This window comes from Arctopsyche grandis, chromosome 10 (genome assembly GCF_051622035.1).
Source record: "Arctopsyche grandis isolate Sample6627 chromosome 10, ASM5162203v2, whole genome shotgun sequence".
In the NCBI taxonomy this organism is placed as follows: Eukaryota; Metazoa; Arthropoda; class Insecta; order Trichoptera; family Hydropsychidae; genus Arctopsyche; species Arctopsyche grandis.
Window position 1 is genome coordinate 22,752,554 of NC_135364.1, and position 13,949 is coordinate 22,766,502.

Below are 13,949 nucleotides of genomic sequence, written 5' to 3' on the forward strand. Positions count from 1 at the left end.
AACAGGAAATTAACAGACTATGAGACATCGACCGAACAACACGAATATATAGAAAAATCGCGCGATTTAAAAAACACATATATCTCCGAATCTCGAGCAAATCAACATTTTTTATTACCAGATTCGTGTTCACTGGGCATAGATCTATAAGAAAAGTCATATCTCGTCCCTGGTCCAAAAAAAAGTCGTCACTTGTCGAACAGTGTTATGTGAAGAGTGGGTATACCTCACGGGCCCGAATGTGAAACGCCCGAAAACGCAAATATCGGAAGGCAAAGATCGAAAATCGAAAGATCTCAAGTCGAAAGATAAAAAAGGGTGCATGGTAAACGGTACATACTCACTTAATTTGCGCGAGCAGGATACAACAGGAACAAGAGGAACAGGCTTTTCCTCCCGTATCAATAGTATTAACAGTAAGAAAAAATCCCAAGTGAAAATACGTATGTACTTTTGACTTTTGATTTGAACTGGACGACTACTTAGAGAGATTTGAAAGCTGAAAAGTACTACAAATGAAAAATAAAATACCCAACTATGGATTCCAATATTCATTTTAAACAGGAAATTAACAGACTATGAGACATCGACCGAACAACACGAATATATAGAAAAATCGCGCGATTTAAAAAACACATATATCTCCGAATCTCGAGCAAATCAACATTTTTTATTACCAGATTCGTGTTCACTGGGCATAGATCTATAAGAAAAGTCATATCTCGTCTCTGGTCCAAAAAAAAAGTCGTTATTTGTCGAACAGTGATATGTAAAGAGGATATGGTCGATTATGGTTGCAGCTTGCGATTTCGAAGTTGCTTGGTGACGAAGTTGTTTGTTCATAGTTACACCAGCGACCGTTACACCACCTAACAGTATAATATAATTAGAATTGTCTGCTTGTTATATACCTGTATACATATGTATGTATGTATATATTAAGGGAATATATTGTTTCAATGTAGTAAAGTGTGTGTATGTGTTATGTTACAGTGGCGGCGTGGACGAGGGGTGCGCGGACAGCGAGGCGGGTGCGGCGCGCCTGTCCGCGCCGCGGATGTCGCTGCTGGGAAGGCCGCTTAGCTACCGCGCGTCGCGTCGGGACGCTCGCTATAGACGACTCCAGAGTCGTGTCTACAACTTCCTCGAGAGACCCAGAGGAGTCAAAGCCGTCCTCTATCATATGCTTGTGTAAGTACCATTTCATTTTCACTTTATCTATGTACGTAGTAAGAGATATGTATATGAAGTTTTGTGATCATGTGGAAATTCGAACTCCAGATTTTTACTGATTCGAACTCAGAATCGATTACTGACCACTGGGTCTACCTCACGGGCCAGAATGTGAAAGTATCGGAATTTCAATTACCACTTCAATCGCAGTTTGTAATTGCAATAGGATCTGTTCGTTATATTGTTCAGACTGATCTCAGACAACTCAAGTTACTACTGAAGTCACTGTAATATTGTACAATTCATGATGTCCATTGAAATTATATTACCTTAACCATAACGTACACATTTATGAATGTACCTATGTTGTACGTGCGATAGTTTAATTTTCACGTCATCGCAACGTCACGTTATATGCGCAAAGGTAATTTAATATTCCCATTAAATTACAGGCCGGAGCTTTTTCCCATGCTTTTGTACATAGAAGTGCTTAATAGATCAATAATTTATATGGCACACCGGGTAATTCAGTTTCGTCGAGGCGTCGAAACAATGGTGACATTATGCTTAAACAATGGATGCAATATGTTTAAAGTCTTTCGGAGTCGGAAATGCATTCAGTTTCCGGATGCAATTGTGCAGTGTAATCATTGATCCCGCTTTCGGACTCTGACGTGTCGGAATTTCAATTACCACTTCAATCGCAGTTTGTAATTGCAATAGGATCTGTTCGTTATATTGTTCAGACTGATCTCAGACAACTCAAGTTACCACTGAAGTGCACTAGTAATTGGATTTTCAATGATGGGATTTCTTTGCTTTCCATTCTGTTAATGTTTAGTATATTTTGAGAATATGTAGCTGTAGTTTGATAATGAAATTCGTCGATTATATTATTTTGTGCTGAACTTAGACGTAATTGTTAAGAGCACCGTTTGCTCTTACGTACGATACATTTCCAAAGACAAGTATAATAAAAAGTACGAAAATGGTCTCTGAAAGGAATGAGTATGCACTCGTTAAATTTATACGACTTGACTCGGCGTATCTTACTACGTTTTTCTTGTGGAATTTGTTTAGTTTTGATTGCATTTTCAAAAACTAGGGTTTCATTGTACCATTCATTCGTTCTTTGTGTATCAATTTTTTGTTTATTTTATATATTTATTATTTAGTTAGTATATATTTATAACCGGTCTCCGTCACGGGCCCGAATGTGAAACGCCCGAAAACGCAAATATCGGAAGGCAAAGATTGAAAATCGAAAGATCTTAAGTCGAAAGATAAAAAAAGGGTGCATGGTAAACGGTACATACTCACTTAATTTGTGCGAGCAGGATACAACGGGAACAAGAGGAACAGGCTTTTCCTCCCGTATTCTGCGCGCGCACATACGGGAAGATTTCAATGATTGGGGTTTCAATCAAAGTTATGATCCCGGCTTAAACTAATGTAATTAAATATATTACTAAGAGGTATGGGCCGCTTTTAGATCATCACATGCATACCAAGGCGGCCCACATCTCTTAGTAATATATTTAATTACATTAGTTTAAGCCGGGATCATAATTTTGATTGAAACCCCAATCATTGAAATCATTTTGATTGAAATTTTAATCCCACACATTTGTACATTTGTTGTTGAAATATTGATTAAATTGCCTTTTTATTTCAATAATTTTATTATTTGTTTATATACATTTATTTTACTTGTGTTTTTTTTAATATAGTTTTTTTACTAAAGTTTTTTTAATGCCCTAAAACGCTAAAATGCTAAAATTGACAAAAATAGATGCCCAAAATACGTGTCTTTACTGATCACGTTTTCATCATCTAGAAAAAATGTGTGTGTGTGTCTGTGTACTTTGGCGATTTTTTGAACACCGTTAGTCCTATCGAACTGAAACTTAGTATCTGTTACTGAAGTTCTTATCGATAGGACGTAATTTTTTTTTATTACAGTCGCTGTATTTCGAGAGGCTGAATAAAACGAAATTAACAATTAATTAATTAATGAATTAATCCGTAGAGACATGTATGGATTTAGACTTGTACATACATTTTAACATATTGTACATAAATCAAATTCAGATATTTGTGACATAGTGGGTAGGGTGAGATTTTTCCAATTTGACGAAGAAACCGTTTCAAAAATGACATCAGATAACTTGGCAAACTCTGATTGATAGGAAACGATTGACTTGGAGTCACAAATATCTGTCAAGTCTGACCAGCAGTATTATAAATTAGCACGGGATCGAGCCCGGTAACCTCTCGGTGCTAAACATAAACGCAACCACCGAGTCATACAATAATGCAATAGTCGATATATGTATACAAAAACAAAAATGTATAATATATGTCAAAATGTATAATATAAAAATGTATATATAAACATGTATACATAATCATAAAAAACAATAGCAGATTTCCGATTGGCATCCTCCTTCCCTTGAGATTAAAGTACCTAGGTAGATAAAATCGTCGACTTTCTCATAGTCTTTTAGAGCGTTGAACTTTATGAGAGTCTCAAATACAGGTGTCTACTCCCTATCTCTAATCTACGAAATAGTTCAGGTATTTCATCCTCATTGAGGCCATTAACGTCTGCGTATCTTATGTTAGAAATCTTTCTGGCGCCTATTTTTATTCCACCTTCCCATCCGTCGAATACTCTTCTCATTACGTATTCCCTATAATTGAATGATACGTTTTTTAAATAATTTTTTTAATTATTTTAAATTATAACTTCATTTTGTTTCCCTCAAAGAAGTAATCGTACTCATCACTAGATACGGGTTTTCCTCTCTTCATAGTACTAGTTCTGGAACTCAGATACCGGAATTGCTTTCACCTGGTTGTGTTCTTCAAAATGGTATTCTTTGAGGTGAATTTCCAATCTTGGGAAAAGGAAAAATATTCAAGTCTATTAAAAACTCACGATATAGACGCGCCCGATATATGTATGTAGGTATATCTTTACTTTACTGAGAAATTCATACCCAACCATGAAGCTTTTTGAACCCGTTATACTTATATTGCATATCGGTATAGGATGATACTTGTATAATTTATCAATAAAAAATCAGTTTTGTGAAATTCTACCATATATTGATACATGTAGACTGTATGGCAAACATGAAATAATAACCTGTGAAAAAGATACACGGCAGATTGATATGTGTGAGAAAGGACTTTTTTGTGACTTTTAAATTGAAGAAATTGAAAATGCCAAACGTGATTTATTTTCACTATTTTTAACAAAAATATTTCTTGGAAAAATCATTTGCTCCAAAATTGACGGAAGACGGATATGGTCGCCAGTGTCAAAAACAAGATAATTAGTAAAAAAATGTTTTCGTGTGTTTGGAATTAAGCGGGATCGTTTTTTAAAAAGAAAACGACAGGTTGATGAGGTTTGAATTTTTTTTCGGCGTTCCACTTTCGGCACTTCGCTACATATGCGACACTTTGAATCGTTTTTCATTTTTCTTCGGAAAACGCGGGCCAACAGCTGTGTTGCATGAGTAATTTCGCCGATGTTAGTTTAACAAGCCTTCTCGAAGCGATATAATAGATTTTCATAGATACGCGTGTCTGTGCGATCTTCGCAGACAAACGCATTATTCAGAGCGAGCTCAATTTGCCCGAACCGCCTCCGTTTTTCAAATTTAAATTTCGGAAAAACACAATCCAACTTCGCGGATTTTAGAGACGGTGGTGGTTTTGCACGGAAATATTGCGATTAGCATTATAATAGCATGCGAGGAAAAACGTTTTTCTATTCTCCGTGCATTATGCGCGAAATAGTCTGAAGCAAGTTTTCCATATATAATCGAAAATTTGTATATATTACACATTGTATTACGTGAACCGTGTAAAATGTGCTCTTGTTATGTATGTGTATTATGGCGCGTACATGACAACGCTTTTGTGCTAGCGTAAATCGTTTTAAAAGATCTTCTTCTATTATTGTATTTTATTACGCCTTTTTTAACGCATGAATATAGTCTAAAAGTGTCCCTTTTTCTGTATGGGGGTGACAATTTATGCTCTCGCATAGAACGTGGCAATCAAAAGGTCGAAGCTCTCCGATTTTGATTCGATTTAAACGTTATAATGGTACTGCCATTTGTACATACGAGATTTACAAATGACAGTAACATAGATCTTTCATAACATGGTGCTTTCAATTGTGTGGCCACGGGTTCTATGCCTGACTTTGTTGCTGGCCGGATCTTGGATATGTGCCTCCAAAGTCGATAGTTTCCTATCAGAGTTTGCCAATTTATCTGATTTCATTGGAAATTTTTCCAACAAATTGGCAATCCTGTCCTATTTCTCGCAAAGTTTGAGCATACAACATCTCATTATTTGTCGATATTTAAAAATGCTGCAAAAATTTGTCCATAGATGTCTATATTATGATTGGTTTACTTTGAATAATAGCTATGTATAATTTTGACAATATATGTCGTGTTAGTAAAAATGGGTGTAAATTGTAAAAATAAATAAATAAATTTATTCTAATACAAATTTTATACATTTAAAGAAAATATATATGTATGTAGTTGAATGATTAGAATGAGGGCGCAGTTGAGTGACGCGATGTGATGGAACTTTGATGATATTTTTTGATTCTTCTTTGTTATTTTTGTTTATTTGCATGCTTGTGACTCATATGAATTCATTTACGATGTATGTAAATGGAGTGGCATGTTAAGTTGGGATATACGTATGTAAGATGAAAGTAACATCCGAACATATAATGTTATATGTTCGGGTAATTGTGTGTGGCTGTGAAAATGTGTGATGTTCACAAGATGCTATTACAAGAGTTCAAGTGAATCTTTTGCCGGTGATGTTATGTATTTTAATGGTGAAGGAATTGACTTGCACAAGTGAACCACTTGCGTCTCCAACGACTTGACTTGATTGATATTTAAATTGCAGGTTAACTTCAATCAGTCAACATCTATACGTAACTTCTGTAGGTCTATTTGAGGTGTTTGACTCTTATCTGTATTTGTGAGTATCGAGTAGCTATTTGCAATGCAGTCAAATAGGCTTTATATTATATAATATGTATATACGTACATGTTTATTTATATCATTAGCTTATATTAATGATTGAAAAAGTGCAAAAAGAATTTCCTCGTTTCCTATGTAGGAAAGGGTATGGGTATTATCCATATATTTACCGTACTCCTTTCCTTTTGGACATGATTAGGTATAATGCCTCCAAACTTCGGAGAAACTTCTCATTAATTCCTTTTGTTCTTCAGCTTCTACGTGGTAATACTTCATGCCCGTGGTTGATGGAAGAGTTGGGACATTATGTCCCTAGTAATATTGTGTGCGTGGTAGACATCATCGTTTGATGATTGTACCTCCTGCTCGCACCGTTCTTTATCGAATGGTACCTATTCCAAGAGTTACTCGACTTCTCAATGAAATCGTTGTTGCTGAGCCTGAATGTGATATTTTCCTCCTCAGGGAGTGTAGGTTATCGTGGATTATTTTATCCTATTTATCTGGTAGCCTGCGCTCATCATTATTTTCGTAATTAAATGTGATATATGAGTGGAATTTTGATCTTCTCTCTTCTTATTTATTGGTGCTGGCTGTAGATGCAAGACCACCCCTAATTTTTATTTTATTTTGTGATAATTTTACTTTATCTGCTATTACTATAATGCTATTGTTTTTTTTATGATTATGTAAAAATCTAGTTTTAGTCTGTGTATATACATAACAGTGGCGTACGGTGGTGTTGATGTTGGGTGCACTGTGTATGAAAAAAATGTGATATTTTTTAAAACGAACTTTGTTATTATTTATAAATTAATTTGATTCTTCGATCTTTAGACATGATTTTTTCAATTACGCTTTCGTAAAAACAGTTTTTCATACACAGCACACCCAACACCAACACCCACCGTACGCCACTGATATATACATATGTGTATATTTTTTATTTTTCTCATCTTTCTGTATTTTTTCGAACATTGTGGCGCATTAGGGACACCTGTAATGCCACAATGGTCCAGATTTAAACTTAAATAAATAAAATAAAATATTACTCATATGAGTTTATCTGAATTGACAAGTTAATATCACGCGTTAATTTTATATATTTTTATTTTATACTTAATTATGTATGTAAATATGTTTATTATTTGTATAAAGTTTCCGGTGTCAAAATACTCGCGTGGTTCGGATCCATTTTGCAGAAGTGCATTTTTTATCCCGAAAATGGTTTGTCACACAGAGGTTGATGACACAGCCTGCACTTCACATAAATGAATACAGAGAAGTTCTCCAATTATGTGACAATGTTCCCAGACAGCAATAAAGTGGTTTTATGAAAATGTTCGCGCAGCGTGTTTCTGTAATACGTTTCGGATTTCATTGTGGCAAAGTCAGTGGCGTAGCTAGAAATTTTGGGCCCTGATGCAAAAATTACGTAAGGGCTACTTAATATTTTTTTTAAATACGAAATGAAATAAATTAATGTACATACTTGACATAATAAATATTCATATAAAAATAGAAAAAAAAATTAGAAATAAGCTCACAAATTTTTAATATTTTTTCTTTCCTGCTTTCATATTCACTAATTAAATTTTTAACTTCTAATTTTGTCGTTCATTTATGTTCAATGGCCAACAATGCAAGATTATTTAGCCTTGATTGTCCGATAGAGTTTATTTTGTAGTTTTTAATCATTTTTAATTTACTGAAAGATCCTTCAACACTCGCCACTGTTATTAGTTAAGTAAAAAGTAACATAAACACGACATAAACTTCCGAAAATTCACTTTCTGAACAACTGTATTTTGTGAAAGTTATTTTATGGTCATGTTTTCAGTGAAATCGTTTTTCAATAATGAAATAACTTGAATGAACTGATCATCAAATTGATCTGAGAAAACTTCTGGATATTTTTTCGTTAATTTTAAATAATTTTCCAAAATATTTTCTTTTGATGAATTCATAATAGTGCGAAGTCCAAGAAAACTGAAATAGTTTTTAACTAACTGAATTCCTTGAAAGCGACTTTTAAGTTGAATGGTTACATTGTCAATAATGTTATAAAATACATTTACTCGGAATAGTTGTAATCGGATGCTAGCTCATGAGGAAGACGTTTAATGATATTTTGACTTTTTTTTTCAAAATCATCATTTAAGCTTCCTGGCCATTTTTTTTCGCTTCTGGTTTTATTTCTTTGAATGAATTTCATAATTTACTAACATTCTAATTTATACAATTTAATACCAAAGGCTTCGTCTAAAGTAAGTTCTCGTTTCTGCAATATTTTCCTACTCGAGCGGTTACACGCCCCATTTGTAATTGACTGTATAACTAAATATGTCATACGCAGCTTAGCTTATACATATGTATGTATGTATGTAGCATCAAATGTGTTGGACCTGACCTGTGTTGGAATATGTGAGAAACTATTTTGTCATTTTCTGTTCTGTTCTGTTTCAATCTATATATATATATATATATATATATATATATATATATATATATATATATATATATATATATATTCAATTTTTCATTATATATATATATATATATATATATATATATATATATATATATATATATATATATATATATATATATATATATATATATATATATATATATATATATATATATATATATATATATATATATATATATTAGACATTCAATTTTATATATATATATATATATATATATATATATATATATATATATATAAAATTGAATGTCTGTGTTTGTCTCAAAAAGGCTCCTAAACCACTGAACCGATTACGATGGAACTTTCAGGATTTGTTGTATGCATGTCCGGGAAGATAACTGTGAAAAACGGGAAAAAACCGCTTAATGGTAATATTAATAATTACGATTTTACTGACGAGAAAGTAAAGCTATCCCATCCCGCCTTCAACACATCACGCCGCGAGTGTGACAATAATCGCGCCACGCCTACCTCGCACTCGAATGTACTGACCATTCAGCGGATGGACCACGTCAACAAATATATCTATACCTATATATGAAATTGAATGTCTGTGGAACGGGAACGGGAATTGCACGCGTTGTTGTGGCATTGCAACGCATGCCGGGTTCATCTAGTATTCGATATATTTAGATGGATAATAATATTTTTCAGTTTAAAAATTTGGGCCCATGTCGAGCATGGGCCCGTCGTGATGCTTTGCATCACTCTGCGCAATGGTAGCTACGCCACTGGGCAAAATAGATAATAGGTTCTTTGTGTACGCGGCAACTTTCAAATCGGCAAAGGCTGATGGTTTTAGTGTCGGCACGTAAAACTTTCACAATATCCATCAAAATTTAATCTAGTTCCGCGGTGCTAAAATGGTTATCGCGCAAGATGCGCATACATGTATTTACCTATACATATATGCGCATATATGTATGTATGTACATACTTGCAGCAATGCGGGCTTGTGCAACAAAACGTATCAACATTATATGATGTGTTGCTTGAGGAAATGCATACATAGTTCAATGTCATGATTTTACATATCAACGTAGAGTGATTATAATAAATACAGGTGAAAGTATAATATATCGACCCGGTCTACTCGCGTAAGTATTATATACATAATTGACTAGCTGAACCCGACATGCATTGCAATTCCAGAATAAGGCGTGCAATTCACAGTAAGCTTTTTTTCACAGTAAGCTTCCCGGACTTGCATGCAACAAATCCTTGTGATTTGTCAAAGCGAAAAATACCTGCATAGCATATTACATGTATACAACAACTTGCATGTATGTAGGTACGAGGAAAGGGGAGGGGAGGAGGGGGAGGATATGTTACAAATTTTAGCTTTAAGGGTACGATTGGTAAGCGATGTAAGCGTAGCCTGCAAATTTCCGTCTGTCCAGCGGTGACGAGTTTGTCGACACGATTCGCCATTATAAATTACTTATTAAGGTCTATTCATATTAGCACAGCAGGTACCGGCAACCCGAATTTTCTATAGGTGCCATTGTTTGCATACATGTTGGAACTAGTATTTACCTTATATACCTTAATTGAGTGTTGATCTGATTTGTTGCATTACAATTATATTTTCAATTGTTTTTTTTTTTATTATTTTTATTTGTAAATACAATTTTAAATATAATGGCACACATACAGAATAAAAATACAATAAAAGAGAAATAGAGTGAAATTGGAAAGGTACAACTATGAAAGAAAATATTTAAATTCCTATTAAAGTGATCACCGCGTGGTAATCTAATATATAATTTGGAAAGAGACTTTGTATGTAACATTGGTTGGTTCGTTCGTAAATTCATGACGACATCAAACAAATGATTCGATTTTTTTCGATTCAAATGATTCGAAGTCCCTGGGGCGAAGGCGCCGAGGGCGAAGCCCTAGAGGGCAAAGCCCTTAGAGCTGCGCTCCCGGGAGCGACGGCGCCGATGGCGAAGGCGTTGGGGGGGGGGGAGGGCCGCCAGATTCTGGTATACATATAATTTCAAAAGAGACTTATATATGTCTGTATATATGTTTGTTTGTTCGTGACAGTCAATTTAATAAAAAAAAAACAAATGAGTATTCAAATAAATGTATATAAATATATAAAATAAAAACTATTCAAATAAAATTAATAAAATGTTTACTATTAGATTAGTCATGTTTAAGCGGTTTATATTACAAATACCGAGCGAAGTCGGGTAAAACCACTAGTATACGTACAGTAAAAACAAAAAAAATGACAAAAAATGGTAAATATATGTATATAAAACAATGAATAGCAATAATTCAACCACATATTTGCTTCTTTATCTTGATTTTTTTGTGTTTTCAAGTTAAAAATTGCATATAAGTAGTAGCTTTACTTAAACAAAATAATCACCGCAGGTTTTTGTTGACACTTCTATTGGAAATATCCGAACACTCATTATAAAAAAAATAATCATTATTATAAATGTCATTTATGAAAGAAATCTAAATTGAATTTCACTCTGAGGTGTAATTAGTATGTGTCCACGGGCGGGCGCGTTGCAATTTTGAACCTAGCTCAAGCGTCCACCGGTTGACGCACGGCGATGAAATGGTCGAGGAAGACTTTTAATTTCAGATTGCTACTGTTGAGATTGGTTGTTCCATTAAAACTATTACCCCTTCACAATCCATTTTCATCTTATCTGAGATTGATCCCGGGCTTTAATGACTTTGGTTGATCCTGGTCTACCTTGAGATACATCTTCTTACATATTGCATTTCACGTTTTCTTACTTCTTCTGGGTCACCCTACCGTTTTTTTAAACCGACCTATGTAATTAAATTTAGAGTATAGTTATATTTTACTGTCTCAACATAAAAAAAAGTTATTGGATCAACTTCTGTAAGTTACATACATATACATATGTTGTATAAATGACTTCTTTAATTTCAGCTATCTGGACGTTAAATTCAAGAATTTAACGTCGGATGTTTGATATTAATTGTCTGTAGTTCCTTCATTTATGACGATATAGCTGTAAAGCTCGTCCCCGTAATATAGCGTTTGGCGAAATGTTTCACCATCCCTGCTCTAATCTAGTTATACTAGAACCATATAAATGATTCAATGAAGAGGGTCAATAAATTTGTAGGAACGATCAGTATATTTATTGCGGAATGAATCGGAATAGAAGTTGTAGAAGAACAGATCGAACGTTATTATAATTTATTGCCCTGTCGATAATGAAAGCAGAAGCACTTTGTTAAAAGCGGTTTTATTATTGACCTCATCGCTAATAATGAATGCTTGAATTATTGTTTTATGAAACTTTAATTAGAAATAGCACGGCCGTCGTCGGGGGAGAATCAACGGTCTTTTGTTGTAACGTGATTAATTTCGATCGATAGTAGAAGTACTCGCATGTCCATATGTACGTACATATGTATATCTACATTGATTAAATGAATAAAACACTACCGTTCGTTTTGCGAAAGTACTAAAGTTCGCATACGTCTTTTTAATGAAAAATTACAACGGTGAATTCGAAGGTAGGGTTTAAATATATAATTGTGTTAGCCACAACGCGAGCTGTGTTGTTTGCGCGCATGCGAAAAATGCAACTATTAAAAATGCACAACCGCTTGCATCGCCACAATTCGAATGGTGTAAAGCACTGGATTAGCGATTCCCAATCGGGGTATATGAAAAAAAAATTTGGAAAAATATTGCGACTTTCATTGCCTGCGCAAGACTGATTTTTGTTCTTGACTTTTCTTGTCTTTTACCAATATTTGCGTGGAACTTATGTATGGTTGCATGAATTTCTAAATACATATGTTTGCTTGTTTCATGTAGAAAATATAATAAATTTAAGCTTAAGCTTATTGCCAAGTAACATGTAAAATTTAGTGAAGATCCGTCAACCGGAAGTGGCAACTTACTCTTGACTATTTTTTTCGACCTTTAAAATATGTGTATCCTTCACGAAAAAATTCCAGTATACCTAATCCTTGAATCAATGTTACGCGAACAAAAAAAAAATGAATAAATTTGATAAGCCGGAAGTGGGATTTTTTCCCCTTAGAAAAGTAAAAAATGTTGTGACACCATTTTTTCCAAACTACTGATCGCATCGAGTTGAAAATTTACATTCGTATTATTTATTTTCTTACGCGTGGCTTATTCATTAAAGAATCGATGAAAATTATATCGCGCGGTCATATTACCATTATTAACCTATGCTTCACCTGTATGGAATAACGCCTCGAATACTAACCTTTCCAAACTCCAAATAATACAAAATAAATCCCAAAAAATAATTTATAATACACCCATATATACTAACTTGAAAAAACTGCATGCGAAAAATAATATTCCGTTTGTTACAGACATTACTAACAAACTAGCCAGTAGATTCTATGACAGAATCACTAATAACCATACTAACACACTTGTGAAGAGTTTTGGTGATTACAATGAAATGTCTATACCCTTCAGGTATAAACACAGATTACCTAAACACAATCTGCTTTAGGTCGTCGACTTTAGAGACTCTTTAATCAATATTATGTATTAGATGTATTATGAGCATTTATAAGAATTGTAAATAGGTTTTTGAGCTCTTTTTCCTATTACGCTGTACATATTAACATTATAATAATATAATACTATGATTACTAACAAAATTAAATTAACATTGTAAAATAGAAAATGATCAGTACATCAGTAGCTATTAAATAGATATAAGATGTATTGTGAACATAATTTAGTAATAACAAAAAGCATTTAAAAATCAAAAATCAAAGAATCGATGAGAGCTGCTTATTTACAAAAATTGATTTCAGATTTGTCCAAAATAATAGCAATATTTTATAATGCATCGGGTTTGCCATATCTCCCAAATATTTTTAAATAAAAAAAGGTTTTTTAAGGCACATATTTCAAGAAATGTACGATCTTAATAAGTGCAGTTGAAAGTGTAGAAGTTGTTTTGAGGGTTTTTTAATTACAAATACAATTCTTCCAATATTATGAAAGCTTGGGATTTCAAAGTCAAAGATTGGGGACCACAGCACTAGATAAACGAGGGTTATCCGCGAGAAATAAAATTTTACTATGCGATTTCGGAAGCGAACGGCTCTTCTTTTAGTTCGCTTTTTAAATGGAAAATTGCATTACACGCTGCGCTCGATGGAATCTTTTTTTTTTGCTTCTGCTTTTTCTTCCACGTCCTTCGATTGTGTTCGCTTTGTATTATGCATATATTATATTGTTGTGTAA

General features: G+C 33.7%; 1 protein-coding gene across 11 annotated transcripts in view; it reads left to right on the plus strand.

Annotated features, from left to right (window-relative positions):
• LOC143918344 (potassium voltage-gated channel subfamily KQT member 1-like) overlaps positions 1-13,949 on the plus strand; it is a 275,499-nt gene that overhangs the window by 92,429 nt on the left and 169,121 nt on the right. For all 11 annotated transcript variants that reach the window (XM_077440193.1, XM_077440195.1, XM_077440196.1 and 8 more), the window contains one exon: positions 994-1,191. In XM_077440193.1, the coding sequence (XP_077296319.1) occupies positions 994-1,191 (198 nt within the window). The remainder of the gene's footprint in view (positions 1-993; positions 1,192-13,949) is intronic.